Source organism: Eschrichtius robustus, chromosome 10 (genome assembly GCF_028021215.1).
Source record: "Eschrichtius robustus isolate mEscRob2 chromosome 10, mEscRob2.pri, whole genome shotgun sequence".
Lineage (NCBI taxonomy): Eukaryota > Metazoa > Chordata > Mammalia > Artiodactyla > Eschrichtiidae > Eschrichtius > Eschrichtius robustus.
Genome location: NC_090833.1, coordinates 23,006,996 through 23,022,416, shown reverse-complemented (window position 1 = coordinate 23,022,416; position 15,421 = coordinate 23,006,996). Strand labels below are relative to the sequence as shown.

General features: G+C 41.7%; 1 protein-coding gene across 1 annotated transcript in view; it reads right to left on the bottom strand.

Annotated features, from left to right (window-relative positions):
- The window catches only part of SVEP1 (sushi, von Willebrand factor type A, EGF and pentraxin domain containing 1), a 182,160-nt gene extending 168,070 nt beyond the window's left edge, over positions 1 to 14,090 (bottom strand). Inside the window, exon 1 of the mRNA XM_068553702.1 lies at positions 13,104 to 14,090. Within this exon, the coding sequence (XP_068409803.1) occupies positions 13,104 to 13,640 (537 nt within the window). The 5' untranslated portion in view covers positions 13,641 to 14,090. The remainder of the gene's footprint in view (positions 1 to 13,103) is intronic.
- Between the last annotated feature and the right edge of the window lie 1,331 nt (positions 14,091 to 15,421).

The following is a 15,421-nucleotide window of genomic DNA, read 5'->3' as shown; positions in this document are numbered from 1 at the left end:
CTCCCCAAAGGCAAAGATCCCAATGCCTGCTCTGTTTCTGGGTCTCAGTTTTTCCCTTGTTTCTCAGCCCTCTGATGGTATAAACTAGAGTAGGGTGCCAGGCGGGGGCTGAGGGGGACGGCTGATTGTGTAGGGCCCGCTCTGCACAGTATCCATCCATTTCCTCTATGGGAATGTATCAAAGTTGTTGGTGGCGCTCTTTAAAATGTGGAATATTCAGCGCTCATTAGTTTAAGTCACAGGTCCCAGTGCCAAATCTGAGACCACAGTGAAAGTCCTACATCACGCCCTGCTGCCGATGAGTACTTAAAATGCAGATTTTTACTACTGATTAGCTACAAATAGCCCAAACTTTGGTATCTTTATTGCTAGAAACTTCCAACAATAACTGCCTGAAATCACCACTTTGGGAGCAACATTTAAAAGCCAAGCATGCATATTTTGAAGGAAATTGTGACTAAAAAGACAGAAATCTTGGCTAGAAACAGTGCTGTGAAAAACACAAACAAGCAAATAAAAATTGCTTAACTTTTTCTAAGTCAACTGCAGATTCATCTGGAAAGGTAAAGCCTATAAAATAGGGTTAGGACAATGAGGCCTTATTTGCAGATATGACTTGATTGGTGTAGGTCAAGATGAGTGAGCCAAGTTGATAGAGGTACCATTATCAAAATACACTATCAAACAACACAGCTGAACGTGCCTGAACCCTCTCCACCAACAACAGCAGGCAAATAGGCTGCCTGTTTCCGCACAGGACAAAAATCACACACGCAAAACAAAATGAACCTTGAGAGCTAGAGAAGAATGGATTGTGGAAAATGGGTCCTTTGAGGCAATTATTTCATGTACGTGTGATGATATTAACGGGTTAGAGAATACCTTTCTGCTATGAGAATGTCTTTGATCAGTGAGAGTAAGAGGGACTGACAGGGCAGTGGGTCGGCCTCCCTCTCCACGTGCGACCAGCCAAAGGAAGGTCACGTTCCCCAGCCTCTCAGCAAGGTGATGGAGCCAGTTGTTTCCACCATCTGCAGCCTCAACGCTCTCCTCTGTGTCACACTGTGGCCAGCCATCAGGGCTCCTCTCCTGAATGAATACCCACAGGGAGCTTGCCAAGTGGTGAAACAACCACTGTCATCTGCGTGCAGATTTTTATGGGAGTTTGGATCCTCAAGACGCAATGTGACACTAGGAGGGAGGAAAGGGACAGCTGGAGGGCATAACAGGATCTGTAGGGTCAGTGCTTTCAACCCAGGACGATTCTCCAGTCCTGATGGACTCCGTACAACAGCATTTGGCATTCGGGGGAAAAAAAAAAAAAAGTTGGAATTGTTTCACTTCGATTTCCTGATAATCAGCTAAAGCATTATTTTATTTCTTAAAGCAGAGCTGTTTTGTGGGATAGTATACAAAGTTCTCATGACAATTTAGATAAAAGCTGAGATTCAAAAGGATTTTATACTTGAGACCAACCGCTTCAGGCTATGCCTCCAGATGCCCCAAAGGCATGTCTTCAATCATCTGTACCCAGGTGAGCAATGATATTTCACTTCCTAGTAAGTAATACATGTTCGTTATAACTTGTTTTTCAAAGGCAGAAGAAATGGATTTATTTAAACAGGTAAATATACTGCCTATAGATAACTACTGTTAACATTTTGAAATTTTTCTTCCCAGTTGTTTTCCTGAGTGCATGTATTTTATGAAATTGGACTTTTATATATACAGTTTTATACAGTGATGGTAAACACACAGAGAGTTTTGGCTCATTTAATATGATATTTGGCCAATTTACAATGTCATTAAATAGTCTTTCAAGATATGATTTTACTGAATATATTTCACTGTGGATGTGTTTTTATTTTAACCTTGGAACTTGGTTGTTGCTGCCTCTAGTTTCTGGGTGGCGTGTCAGCCATCAGAGTTATCCTCTGGTCCCCCGACACCCCCATTCTCACCCTGCCCCTGGGGAGGAAGGCTTCCTCGTCTCCTCCCTCTCCCCTTTTCTTTGGCCTTGGGTTGCCCGTCTGTGGTTTATAGAGGTAGGCTCCATGTGCCCAGCACTGCCTGTTCCGGGGGATGCAAGTCAATCTAATTTAGAGATTCAGTATTAGGTTGCTGTGCACCTAAGCCTGCATTAAGCAGGAGATGCGGGCATGCTTGATTCTCCACCTGACTTCTCTGTTGTATTATAATTCAACTGATTTAGTACTCAGGAGAGGTGAAGAAAGGTGTCATTTATTAAGCCCTCCCAAACCATAGCCAAATTGTTTCTACATTCCTATTCCAAGGAATGCTGGGATGAACATCCTTTCACAGGAATCTTTGTGTGTTTCTTGTATTATTTCTTATGAGAAGCTCCTTGATGGGTAATTTAGTTTTACTATTTATACTTTTAAGACTGCAAACATACTGACAATTTACCGTATTATTTTGGAAACATGCTCCCAATTTTAAATACACAGATGTATTGTGAATGCTCTACATTAAGAGAAAGGAGGCTATTAAGAGGAAGACCTTGAAGATAGAAGAAAGAAGGAGAAATATTCAGTAGAAGGTCTTCCTTGGCTGAGGGAAGAGACCCTTACTCTAATAAAGGTGAGGAAGTATGGTTAAATACAGATGCATGTAAGTTTGGAGGTGGAACTAGTGGAAATTTGAGAGAGTTCATATCTGAGAAAATTAGAAGTGTATGTATTTTAACCATATACACATATATACATTTAAAATATCACCTTTGAAATTTTATAAAACTATATTTTACATTAGCAACCAGTATATCCTATAACCAGGTGCAGTAGGATGGGCATTAAACAATGAAGGCTATCAGGAGCGTTTCAGAGGGAATTAAGAAAATAGTGCATTGAACTCACGTACCTCAAAATATATTTTATACACTCTAGCGATAACATAACACCTGGAAAAATATCCAACTTGGACTCTACTTAGTAAATGACTAAGTAAATTTACTAAGTAAACTGATTTTACTCTGTAAATGATTCAATCTTTGTAATAAACCCTGCTAAGAACTTTCTTTAAAATTTTTTTCTCTATTACTCTTGTAGGAAGTTTTGTCCTTAATTTTGAATGACATCTATTCACACAAAACAAGGTAGCCGTCACTATTGCAACATATGTAGCAACTAGACTGCTCCTCAAGTTTATAGTTTTCAGGTTCACTGCAACTAGAAAGAAAGAATGCTCTGAATTTGAAACATTGTTATTGCTCGACACTCTACACAAATAAAACGCAACTGGTTGAATGACCTAATGACAAAGGCAGATAGCAAAGAAGATGAATATTTTAAAAATCTTTTCATCAAGACTGATAAGAAAATGCACCTACTAATGCACTGCATATTTCAGTTCCTTCTCACTATCATTCATTTCAAATGAAGTGTTGTAACAACATTCATGGGCTACAACATCTCACAGAATGTTTCCTATCCACAATTGGCCTCCAAACCAAAGCAGGTTACTGTATGTAAGCAGATTCTATGCCAGAAATACATTCTTCATATGGCCGGGGGAGATTTAGAGAATAGTGTTAAAAATCTACGGGAAAGGCAGAGATAATACAGAACAGGAAATTCCTTTTAATGTAGAAGTCTCTTAACCTGACAGCTTCCTCTTAAGAGCCAAAGAAGAACCATGTTTTCCTGAGAAAGGTTCATTTGGATTTACTAACTGATAACAAAATATTGATTATATTTTGTGGGATGCATTTTTCCCCCCATCACTCTCAGTATAATCTTTTATTTGGGAGTGAATGCCATATTATTTAGAAGCTTCTGGGAAACTAACATAGGAAGTTTCTGTTGCCAAAATTTAAACAGATTGCTCAGGAACTTTGATAGTTTTTCTAAAACAAAAGCATGATCTAGCACAAGGACAAAGGCATTTTTTAGTTAGGCAAGGCCTGACTCTTCCCTCTTGAGCTGGGCCATTTGAGGAAGAAACGAAATGGGATTTCCAGATATTTCTCTGGTTAGACATACACTCTTCCTGACACACTGGTTTGGTAAAGACCACTCATCACTTCCTCAGTATCCACACTCTCCTTCCTCTTCAGTAACAAAACTCTGTAAAGCTAAGGATGGGATTGAGACCAAGTCCCCCTCAGTGAGATCTACGTGGAAGTATTGTGTGAATTGCTACAGAGTCTTCTTAAACAGCAATATGACTGTCTTTATCCTTTCTTGCCTCCTGGAATGAGCCCCTGATGGTAGGAGCTCCAACGGCTATCTTGGACCATGAGGTGACCCGAAGATGATAGAACAGAGGTCTGAAAGAGAGGACTCTGGGTCCCTGAAGACATCAGACAGCTGCCATATTAGCTCTGACTTTTCTACTCAAGACTTAATTTGAGAGAGACACAACTGTTTATCATGTTTAAGCTCGTGGTACTTTAGATTTTTCTACTACATCCAGCTAAATTTAATCTTAGCTAATATATTGGGTTAAAAAGGAAGCTCAGAGGACGAACTAGAAGGGATTATACCATCTCAGGCTCTGCCAATGACTGGTCCCTGTTAGAGCGTGGAACACAATCAAGGATCACAAAATGAAATTCTAAGTGCCAGGTGGGGATGCTGAGGAGTTGAGAGAAATCACACCCAGAATTGTTACACACCCCGATCTGTCAAGAGTAAGCCCCACATGGACACATACACACTACCAAGTGTAAAACAGATAGCTAGTGGGAAGCAGCCACATAGCACAGGGAGATCAGCTCTGTCTCTCTAGATCACCTAGAGGGGTGGGATAGGGAGGGTGGGAGGGAGATGCAAGAGGGAGGAGATATGGGGATATATGCATATGTATAGCTGATTCACTTTGTTGTAGGGCGGAAACTGGCACACCATTGTAAAGCAATTATACTCCAATAAAGATGTTAAAAAAAAAAAAAAAAAGTAAGCCCCAAACTCAGATTTTTAAAAAATGCTATCTCCTGATTTTAAAATGCCTGCCAAAATTAAAACATACATTAAATATACATATATATTTTAAAATACACAAATACATACACACACACACATATATATGCACCTGCACACACACACATAGGCCATACATATATCACACACATTAAGGGCCAATTGAAAAGCACCCATGGAATGACTGTGGCCTTAAAGCCATGGTTTTTGTCTTCTGGGTTAGATTGGCATTATATCTTATGTAACCCTTTAGAAGCTCTGGAGATGGAATTCCCTACTTCTCCCTGGCTTTTGATACAACTCGACAAATGGAGGTAATACAGTAAGATGTGGGTGGGGTGAAGGGCGGTGGGGAGGAGAAAGACCAGATGACAATTCGGACACTGGATTGACTCTACCTTTGGCATTTATTCAGCCCTGTGAGTACCATTTAGTTACCTAACCTCTCCTAGTATCCAGGCCTTTTCTGTAAAACTTGATTCTGGAAAATCATAACATGAAAGCGCTTCATAAATTACAGATCACTTTACAAATTAAAGGTGTATCTGGTCAAGAATGAATACATTTAATAATTCTGCTTCATGGTTGCTGTTAAGAGAAATCCACTCTAGCACATTGTACCAAGAGGACACTGGGGAAGGCTTTTCTATCCTCTGACCACAGAAGTGAAGTAGGACAGAGCAGTCTGCCATTCCTCTGTGTTTAAGCATTCAGTCTTTGACCAAGTACCCTCATGATGCATTTCAACCAAACATCATATAATACTGGCAGCCAATAGGGATAAGTGTCTTTAACAGTAGCATACGTGCACCCTCTTAATACATATCACAGTGTCCTGTATGCTGGGCATAACAAAACTAATAAATAAAATACACAGATACCAGACTAAGAAGAAATTAGAATTCAATATTTGACAATTGTTTGCTCTCTCTCCAAATAAATTTCAGTACCATCTTTGCCTGGGAAATATACGAGAGGTTTGGATCTATTTTATGCACTGAGGATTCATTCATTCATTCATTCCTTCATTCACCCTTCTAAAGCACAGATGGGATTACAAAAGAACTGCCTACAGAAGACCAAGGCAACATGAGAATTGTTTTAAAGTTTAAGAAGCACAAAAGAGAGAACACTTCCAGAGGTGTATTTAGAAAGATCATCTTTCCAGCATCAAAAAAGAACTTAGCTCCTTCAACGGTGAGTAATTCTTGACATCTAAATCATGCTCTGAGTTTGGAACAGCTGAATCCACTGCAGATTGTATGACTCCCCTCTACCTCTTCCAATAGGGAAGGAGAACCCAAACTTTGCTTATTCCTTCAGCATCTGGGCCATCAGAAAGACTGCTGCATAGGCTATTATTGGTTCATTGTATAGAAATAAAATAGCCTTAATTTTATTCATCAGGGTTTTAATCTGGTGGCATCTCACACAACTCCAGGTTTTATCAGAACACTTAAAAGGTAAAGGTGTGAACGTGTAGCAGCGAGGACACATAACAACAATGCCCTTCCCTTGAAGCTAGGAAGAGGCTCCGCCTGTCTCTTCCCAGTCTTCGGGCCACACCTAAAGCTCAGCTTTTTGGCAAGGCAGCACGCTCCCCACCATTGGATCATATTTCTGGCACTCTGGAACAATAAAGAAAGCAGTAGTTTTTTCCAAAGGAAGCTCCATGCTATGTTTGTGTAAGAGAGAGTTCGCAAAAGTGAAGTGGGATGAGGGGCTCTGATTTTATTATGATGTGAAATGCTTAGGAGTTGAAGAGTTTTGCATTCATAGAGGGGCCAATCCAAAATATGCACTCTAGGAAAGGCAACTTATAAATACATGGCAGGGAGAAAAACCAAAAGAAAGGTCACTGTGAAAGTCATCTCTTGGAAAGGAAAAGCTGAAGAGCTTTTCGTTTGTTTTGTCAAAGGCTTTCATGTAATTAAGTTCAAGGCGCTAAATCTTTCCCCCCATTCTGTTGACTGTGTCTCTGGAGGAAACTGTACTAACTACAGATTTCACTGCTTTTGCCCTATACTCTTTTTTTTTTTTTTTTTAAGAAATTCACGTTCTTTTATTTATTTATTTTTGACTGTGTTTGGTCTTCGTTTCTGTGCGAGGGCTTTCTCTAGTTGCGGCGAGCGGGGGCCACTCTTCATCGCGGTGCGCGGGCCTCTCACCGTCGCGGCCTCTCTTGTTGCGGAGCACAGGCTCCAGACGCGCAGGCTCAGTAATTTTGGCTCACGGGGCCAGCCGCTCCGTGGCATGTGGGATCTTCCCAGACCGGGGCTCGAACCCGTGTCCCCTGCATTGGCAGGCAGATTCTCAACCACTGCGCCACCAGGGAAGCCCTGCCCTATACTCTTTGATGACAGTCGGGGATGGTGTTCCAAAAGAAAACATCTACACTGCAGTTCATCCATTCAAATAAAGTGTGTCTGTGCATATACTCCCCCCATCAAGCGGTACAATTCTGACACCCTATAAAAAAATGAAGCAACACTGTTACCCTTTTTGTTTCGTCAATCATATGTGCTGAGAGATAACAGCAAATTTCATGTTGGTAAAGGAAATTCTCTATCTTGAAATTTTACATAAGAGGAGAAGATGTCTGAATTGGGAGGGGTAGCCATGTACTTGCAAGTGTGTATCTATGTGTTTGCATATTTGTCTGCCTGTGTTTGTGGCTGTGGACAGCTGTGAGGTCATTCAGTGTCAAATGGAAAAGGTTTGAAAAACTCAGTTTTCTGGGGAAAGTAATGAGTAACCTCAAAAATGTCCCCATGATTTTCAGTTTCACATAAAGGCCAGATCACAATCAGTTCCAATATTACCATTCTACGCACACATGGGAATCTGATGAACTGTTTCATCTCCATGAAGAAATGTCTAAATTTCCAAACAGAACCACACAGTTTATCATTTTCAAACTAATCCTGTGATAAAACAGGCTTGCTTGATCTCTTTGCCAAAATTCCCATTCAAACTTCTACTAATGCCATTTCTAAACAGCGGTCATCTTCTATCAACTTTCTCCATAAATATCATATTTTAATTATACCTAAGCATACTCATCAGAGGCTTGGCACAGTTACAATAAAGACATGTAGGTTTCCAGGTTAGACAGGAACTGAGTCCAGCTGACCCTCTGCTGTACCTTCTCATAACCCAACCAAAATGAGAAAAGGAAAATAAAGTCAAGGGAAAGTTCAGTTAAAACAAACTTTTGAGAAATTTCTGCTTGTTAGATTACAAACGGATCCAGACTGAAGAAAGGCACTGGGACCCCTATTGGCAATTCCACTTTCCAAGACAGGATGTAGTATTTGGAAGGAGAAAGCTGAAGACAGAGTAGGTCTTGAGGAAAGCAGTTCATACTCAACTCATTACCCATTGAACTGATTTGGATCAACAGTACTGAGAGGCCCTGGGCAGACCTGGCCAAGCCAAACAGAGGAGCTGGTCTATGGCAAGTTTTTCCCTGATGCAGAGGGGTTCTTCCCTGATGGAGTGGGCAGTGACATGAGGAATAAGGCCAGCCTCTGGGACCTCATGAGAACTCGGAATGGAGGCCAACAGAGGACTGAGTCTACAAAACTGAACCCTGCCTGGCGTAACTACTTCAATTAAGAGAGGATATCTTTAGGGGGTTCTTTTGTCTCTTAAAGCCAAAAGCCTTTCAAACTTCATAGGAAAGGGAAAAAAAGCACAAATTAAAAGTAGATTCAACAGATTGATAAAATGGTAGATGCTAGCATCATAAACAAAATTCAAAGGCAAGTGAAACACAGAGAAAAAAATACTTGCCGCAGACTTGGCAGCAGGAGGGTTAATATCATTAATATTTAAAATGCATTTACAAATCACTAAGAAAAAGAAGCACCCTCAAATGAAAAATGGATAATAATCCCAAAGTATTTTAAGAGGTATTCAAAAAAAGAGCTATATATGGCCAACAGTACATGAAAAAGGTGTTCAGCCTCACTAGTGAGGAAATGCAATATAAAATGGGATTCTAGGGACTTCTCTGGTGGCACAGTGGTTAAGAATGCGCCTGCCAATGCAGGGGACATAGGTTTGACCCTGGTCTAGGAAGATCCCACATGCCACGGAGCAACTAAGCCCCCGCGCCACAACTACTGAGCGTGCGCTCTAGAACCCACAAGCCACAACTACTGAGCCCATGTGCCACAACTACTGAAGCCCACGTGCCTAGAGCCCGTGCTCTGCAGCAAGAGAAGCCACTGCAATGAGAAGCCCACGCACAGCAATGATGAGTAGCCCCTGCTCACCGCAACTACAGAAAAGCCCACGCGCAGCAACGAAGACCCAACGCAGCCAAAAAAAAAAAATGGGATTCTACTTTTCACACATAAATTAGGAGTGTCATGTTCAAATGATACTAACCTGTGTTGGCTGTGTCCTATATACGGACCCAGGCACTACATGTAGGCGTGCAATTTGGTACCCATTTTCTACAGAGCCACTTGGCACACGTATCAAAGGCCTTAAAAAATAGGCATCCTCTTTGAAGGAATAATACCTACCACTTCAGAAATTTGTATTAAGGAAATTATTAGAAATATGAGCAAAGATTTGCTCACACAGTATTGTTTGTAACAGCCTAAATATACAATAATAGGTAATTACGTGATAAAAATAAAAGCACATCCTGTAATGGAATACTGTGTGACCATGAAAAATGATAAAGTAGAAGTGTATTTCTTATTATGAAAAGAAGACTGCAAAATATGATGGAAAAGTCAAGTTGAAGAGAACATACAATACAATCCTTTTTTGAGTAAACATTATTTATGCATGATATACGTATGAAAACATACCTACTACCTTGACAACTGCAAAAAGAAGGATATGCACCAAAATATTACAGTGTATTTACAGAAAAATTTTCTGATTATTTTATCTTCTACAATAAACACTATCAGTAAAATAAAATGTATTTTAAAAAAATGAATCAAAGAGACTTTGACAAGAATTCAGATACATAAGTCATGTTTAAAAAATCAACGTTTCTTTACATCAAGAATAATTGTCTAGGGGCTTCCCTGGTGGCGCAGTGGTTGAGAATCTGCCTGCCAATGCAGGGGACACGGGTTCGAGCTCTGGTCTGGGAAGATCCCACATGCCGCGGAACAGCTGGGCCTGTGAGCCAAAATTACTGAGCCTGCGCGTCTGGAGCCTGTGCTCCGCAACAAGAGAGGCCGCGACGGTGAGAGGCCCGCGCACCACGATGAAGAGTGGCCCCCGCTCGCCGCAACTAGAGAAAGCCCTCGCACAGAAACGAAGACCCAACACAGCCATAAATTAATTAATTAATTAATTTTAAAAAAAAAAAGAATAATTGTCTAACAGCTCATACTACTCAATAACAAAAAAACAAACAACCCAATCGAAAAGTGGGAATAAGACCTAAATAGATGGACTATTACTCAGCCATAAAAAAGAATGAAATAATGCCATTTGCAGCAACATGGATGGACCTAGAGATTATCATACTAAGCGAAGTCAGAAAGAGAAAGACAAATACCATGTGACATCACTTATATGTGGAATCTAAAATACAACACAACTGAACATATCTATGAAACAGAAACAGACTCACAGACATAGAGAACAGACTGTGGTTGCTAAGGGGGAGGGGGAGTGGGGAAGGGAAGGATTGGGAGTTTGCAATTAGCAAATGCAAACTAGTATATATAGGATGGATAAACAACAAGGTCCTACTGTATAGCACAGGGAACTATATTCAATATCTTGTGATAAACCATAATGCAAAAAATATGAAAAAGGATATATATGTATAACTTTGTATATAAGTCACTTTGATGTACAGCAAAAATTAACACAACACTGTAAATCGACTATACTTCAATAAAATTTTTAAAATTTTTAAAAAGTAAAAGAAGAATAATTGTTTAAAATTTAATTTGAAAAGATGCTATTCATGATAGCAGTATTGAATAGAATACATTTAGGTCTAAATTTGAAAAATATATGCAGGACTTAATTACTAGAAATCTACGACTTTACTGAAGGATACAAAAAGAACTGGTTATAAATGGACATACCATATTTTTGACTTGGAAGAACTATTATTATAAAATGTAAATAATCCCCAATTTAATTCTATATTTTCTATATTGAAATCAAAATCCTGGCTGGTTTCATTTGGAATATGTGAAAGTGAATTAAAAATTCATATTAAGTTATAAATATATAAGAACTGATTTAAAGAGAAAAGATAAGAAAAAGGAGAATTTGCATTACCAGATATTTAAATATATTGTAAGGTTATAATAATTAACTCACTTTTTGAAAGCTTAAAAATAATAGATAGATAATAGGATGGACTATCCTATCATACAGGATAATAAAAAATTCATAGAAAGCCAGAAGGAGATCAAATACCCATAAGCTTTTAGTGTATGATAAAAGTGGCATTCAATTAAATTGGAAAAGGATGAATGGCTAGTAAACAAATGATGCTGGGACAACTGGTTAACTATTTATTAAAAAATAAAGTTAGACATCTTTGTCATACCATACACTAAAACAAGCTCCTGATAGATTAAACTGTTAGATGGGAAAATATTTCTCTGATTTGGGAAATGAGAAAGCCATTCTAAGAATATAAGCAAATGTAGGATCTTAAAGACAAAGTTTGATGGATTTGGCTATATACAAATTTAAATCATCCATCTAACAACACTGTGATAAAGAAAAGTAAAAGGCAGTGAACTGGAGAAATATTTGCAGCATGTATGAAAAAGAGTTACCAGTCTTACTATGTAAAGAGCTTTTACAAATCATTAAAATAAACCAACAAACACACACCATAATTGCAAAATGGGCAAAAATTATGACCAGGTAATTATCAAAGGAAAAATACAAATGCCCAGTAAATGTATCAGAAAATGTTCATTCCCCAGTAAAACTAAAACAATTGAATTTGCTAAAATGATACCTCTATTCACCTACCAAATTGGCAAAGACATTAAAAATATGAGTGCATGTTATTGGTGACCATGTGGCAAACTTACTGCTGTGATAACTCTGCTAGTGGGAATGTAAATCTATACAAGCCTCCAAGGGAGAACTGGAAATATGTATCAAGTAGTTTACAAATGTCTGTATCTTTAATTCAGCAACTTTACAGAAATTCTTCCTCGAGAAGTAATCAAAGGGGTCCATAAATATTTGTGTTTACCATGACAATAAAAACCTAAGTGTCCAACAACTGGTGACAGGTAAAATAGATCATAGTATATGCACCCATCAGACTAGTATGCGAGTTAGGTAGGTATATAATAACTATATTATATTACATATATAATGATGTAGATCATTTCATGATATAACAAATGAAAAATGTAGGCTACAAAAGAGCAAGACACCAGTTTGGTTTAAAGTATGTGCAGATGTGCATCCTGGGCAAATGTTCAACAACATGTAAACAGTGGCTTTATAAGGGTGATGGGATTAGAGGCTTCTTTTCCCCCCCTTTTCCTCCTCTGATTTCATTCATTTCACAAAAATTGGCTTGCTATCATGTGTCTGACATTTCTATATGCTCCAAATTTTCTTCAACTGAATATGTGTCACATTGTAATCAGAAAAAGTTAAATTTTGGAAAAGTAAAAGTCCAGCATCTTAAACTGACTTCCTCTTCCAGGTGCTAAGAATCTTGTAAAGGACTCAGAGCAACGAAATTCATGTTGAAAGCATAAAATCACGTACCAGAGAATTGGGGAAATGTTCAGGTCACTTCACCTCTTACCTTTAGAGACACTTCATAAAACGTACTCACCTGTTCCAGTTTGGCCACGGTTTGTCCCTACGAGCGTGAATTGTGAAGAGCATCTCAAGGACCTCTTCCTAAGAGGGTCCTCAAAGACCACTTAATAAGGGGTCTGACACCTTCTTAAGCCTTTAAAATCCAACATCCCAAGGGACCCCACCCACCAACAATAGAAGGGTAGGTATGATTCTGACTTTGGGGATGGGGACGCTTGACTCAGGGTGCTGTGGCTTGCCCTAGGCTGAGCCCGGCTTTGAGCCGGACAGGCAGCGGGGGGTGGGCAGGGCCGGGGCGCGGGCTGGGGCCGGGGCCGGGGCCGGGGCCGGAGCCGGAGCCGGGAGGGGCGGGCACCTTACCGTGGCTTGCTGGAAGGCGCCCTTGGTGTAGGTGCCGCCACCGCGGTAGGTGATGGCCGGGATCTCGCGGCTGAGCAGCGCGCACTTGTGCTGGTGCGCGCGGCGGGAGGAGATGTAATCGACGCGCGGCACCACGTTGTTCTTGGACGAGAAGGTCACGATGGCCACGCGCGTGGCCGTGGGCACCACGGGGAAGTCGGACAGCAGCTTACGGACGAACTTGAGCTCGCTGAGGAAGTTGGCTTGGCCCACGCTGGACGACTCGTCCACCAGGAAGACAAGCTCCAGGCGCTCGCTGAGCTCCCGCAGCCGCCGCACGCGTCGCCGGAAAGCCTGGCCCAGCCGCTCCACTTTGCTCTCCGCCGCCGCCGCGTCCTCGCCGGGCGCGGGCGGCGCGGGCAGCCGCCCCGGGGTCTCGGGCGCGGCCTCGGGGAAGAGGCGGAAGCTGAAATTGCGAGACGGAGACAGCTGCTGAAAGGTCGCCCAGCCCGAAACGAGCGCCAGACCCCAGCAACAAAAGGCCAGGCGCGCCCACATTGCGCTGGAGACGGAGCGGCCGCCCGGGGCGCAGGCGTCGGCCCGGCGCGGAGAGATGCTCAGCCGCCGGGCTCGCCGAGGGGCGTGCGCGGCGCGGGGCGCGGGGCACGGGACGGCGGCCGCGAGCCTCAGCGCCCTCTCATCTGACACTGGGGACAGAGTCCAACCTCCTCCGGCAGCCCGGGGACAAGGGATGGAACGGCGCGCGCTCGCTACCCCTCTCGCTCTCGTCTTTTCTCTCCCCTCTCTCCTCCTCCTCGCTCTCCCTGAAGCCTATAAAATGTTTGAAGGAAAGGGGGCAGTCAAGAAAAATCTCCCGCTTCCCTCCTTCTCTCCCTCCTATCTCTGTCTCTCCCTCTCCCCTCTCCTTCCTCTATCTCTGCCTCTATCTCTCTCCTCCCCCTTCTCATTCTCCTCCCGAGTTCAAGCCAAAGACTCTCGGAGATTCCATGACACCAGAACCCCGCGTCTGTCAGGCTGTCAACATTCCCGCAGCAAGCGCACCAGCGCCGAAGCCCTGATTGATCCCATATGTCTGGCAGGAGCTGCAGAGGAATTCACTGGAGATGGATCCAGATACCGAGAGTGCCACAGTAATTGGAAACACTTCGTAGAGGAAACACACGGACTGGCCAGGGAGTTGAAAGCATCCTTTGAAAACTGCTTGCTCACCTTTTGTGTCTCTTTTTCCCCCTCTGGTTCCTCAAAGCCCTCACCAAGTGGATGTTTATTTGACTTTCCTGGTGGGGCTTTCTGGTCAGTGGTGTGTCCTCTTGAGGGTCGCCTCAGATCACACCATATAGGGGTTGCATCTACCCCTATGCAGCCCATAGGGATGATTTGTCATGGTGCTGCATTCATACATTTATTTATTCATCCATTTGGTCACTCCTTCATTCATTCAACAAATATTTTTGAGCACCTACTGTGTGCCAGGACACCTGGAATATAAGGAGGAACACAAATTGACATAGATCTTGTCCCCAAGGAATTTATAGGGTAACAAGTGACGTGACCATTAACCAGATATTTCACAAATAATGTATATAATTACAGCTGACCATGCTAAGGCTATGAAGCAGATCTTAGGCAGATAGATTTGACCTTAGAAGACCAGGGAAGCCTTTGCAGAGGACATGAAGTTTGAGCTGAAATCTGATGATGAGCGAGGGTCCCTTTTCCCCAGTCCTCTTTCATGTACCCGGTGGTCTGTTTCAACAGGTGAGACCCATAGAGGGCTATTTCCTTGGCTTTGAATGGTACCTGGCACATAGCTACTTTGAAACACAAGTTGCCACCTGGGGGTAGTTTTTCCAAAACAAAACCCCGAAAGGGATGGTGCAAGTGCAAAGAAGGAGTAAACTTTGCATAAGAGGTGGAGTAAACTTTGCAAAAATGATTCTAGCTAGGAGTCAGGAGCCCTGTGTAGATATGCCTCTGCAATTATATAAATCCCCTGAACCAAGACACTTCCAACTCTTGGCTTCAATTTCCACATCTGTTTCATGATAGAATTCAATGATCTCAGAGTTTCCTTTGTCTCTAATATCAGATGATTTAATTCCATCTATATTTAATGAAATACCTTCACAGTATATTGGTTGAAATGTTAGGGCTCTTGGAGTCTGTTTGCCCAGAATGAAGTCTTGGCTCTGCCATTCAGTAGTTGAATGACCTTGACATTAGTTTGCTCATCTGTAAAATGGAGTAATAATAATAGCATATTAGAGGTTATTGTGAGAATATAATCATAAAAGCAAAGTTCTTAGGCTAGTGCTTAG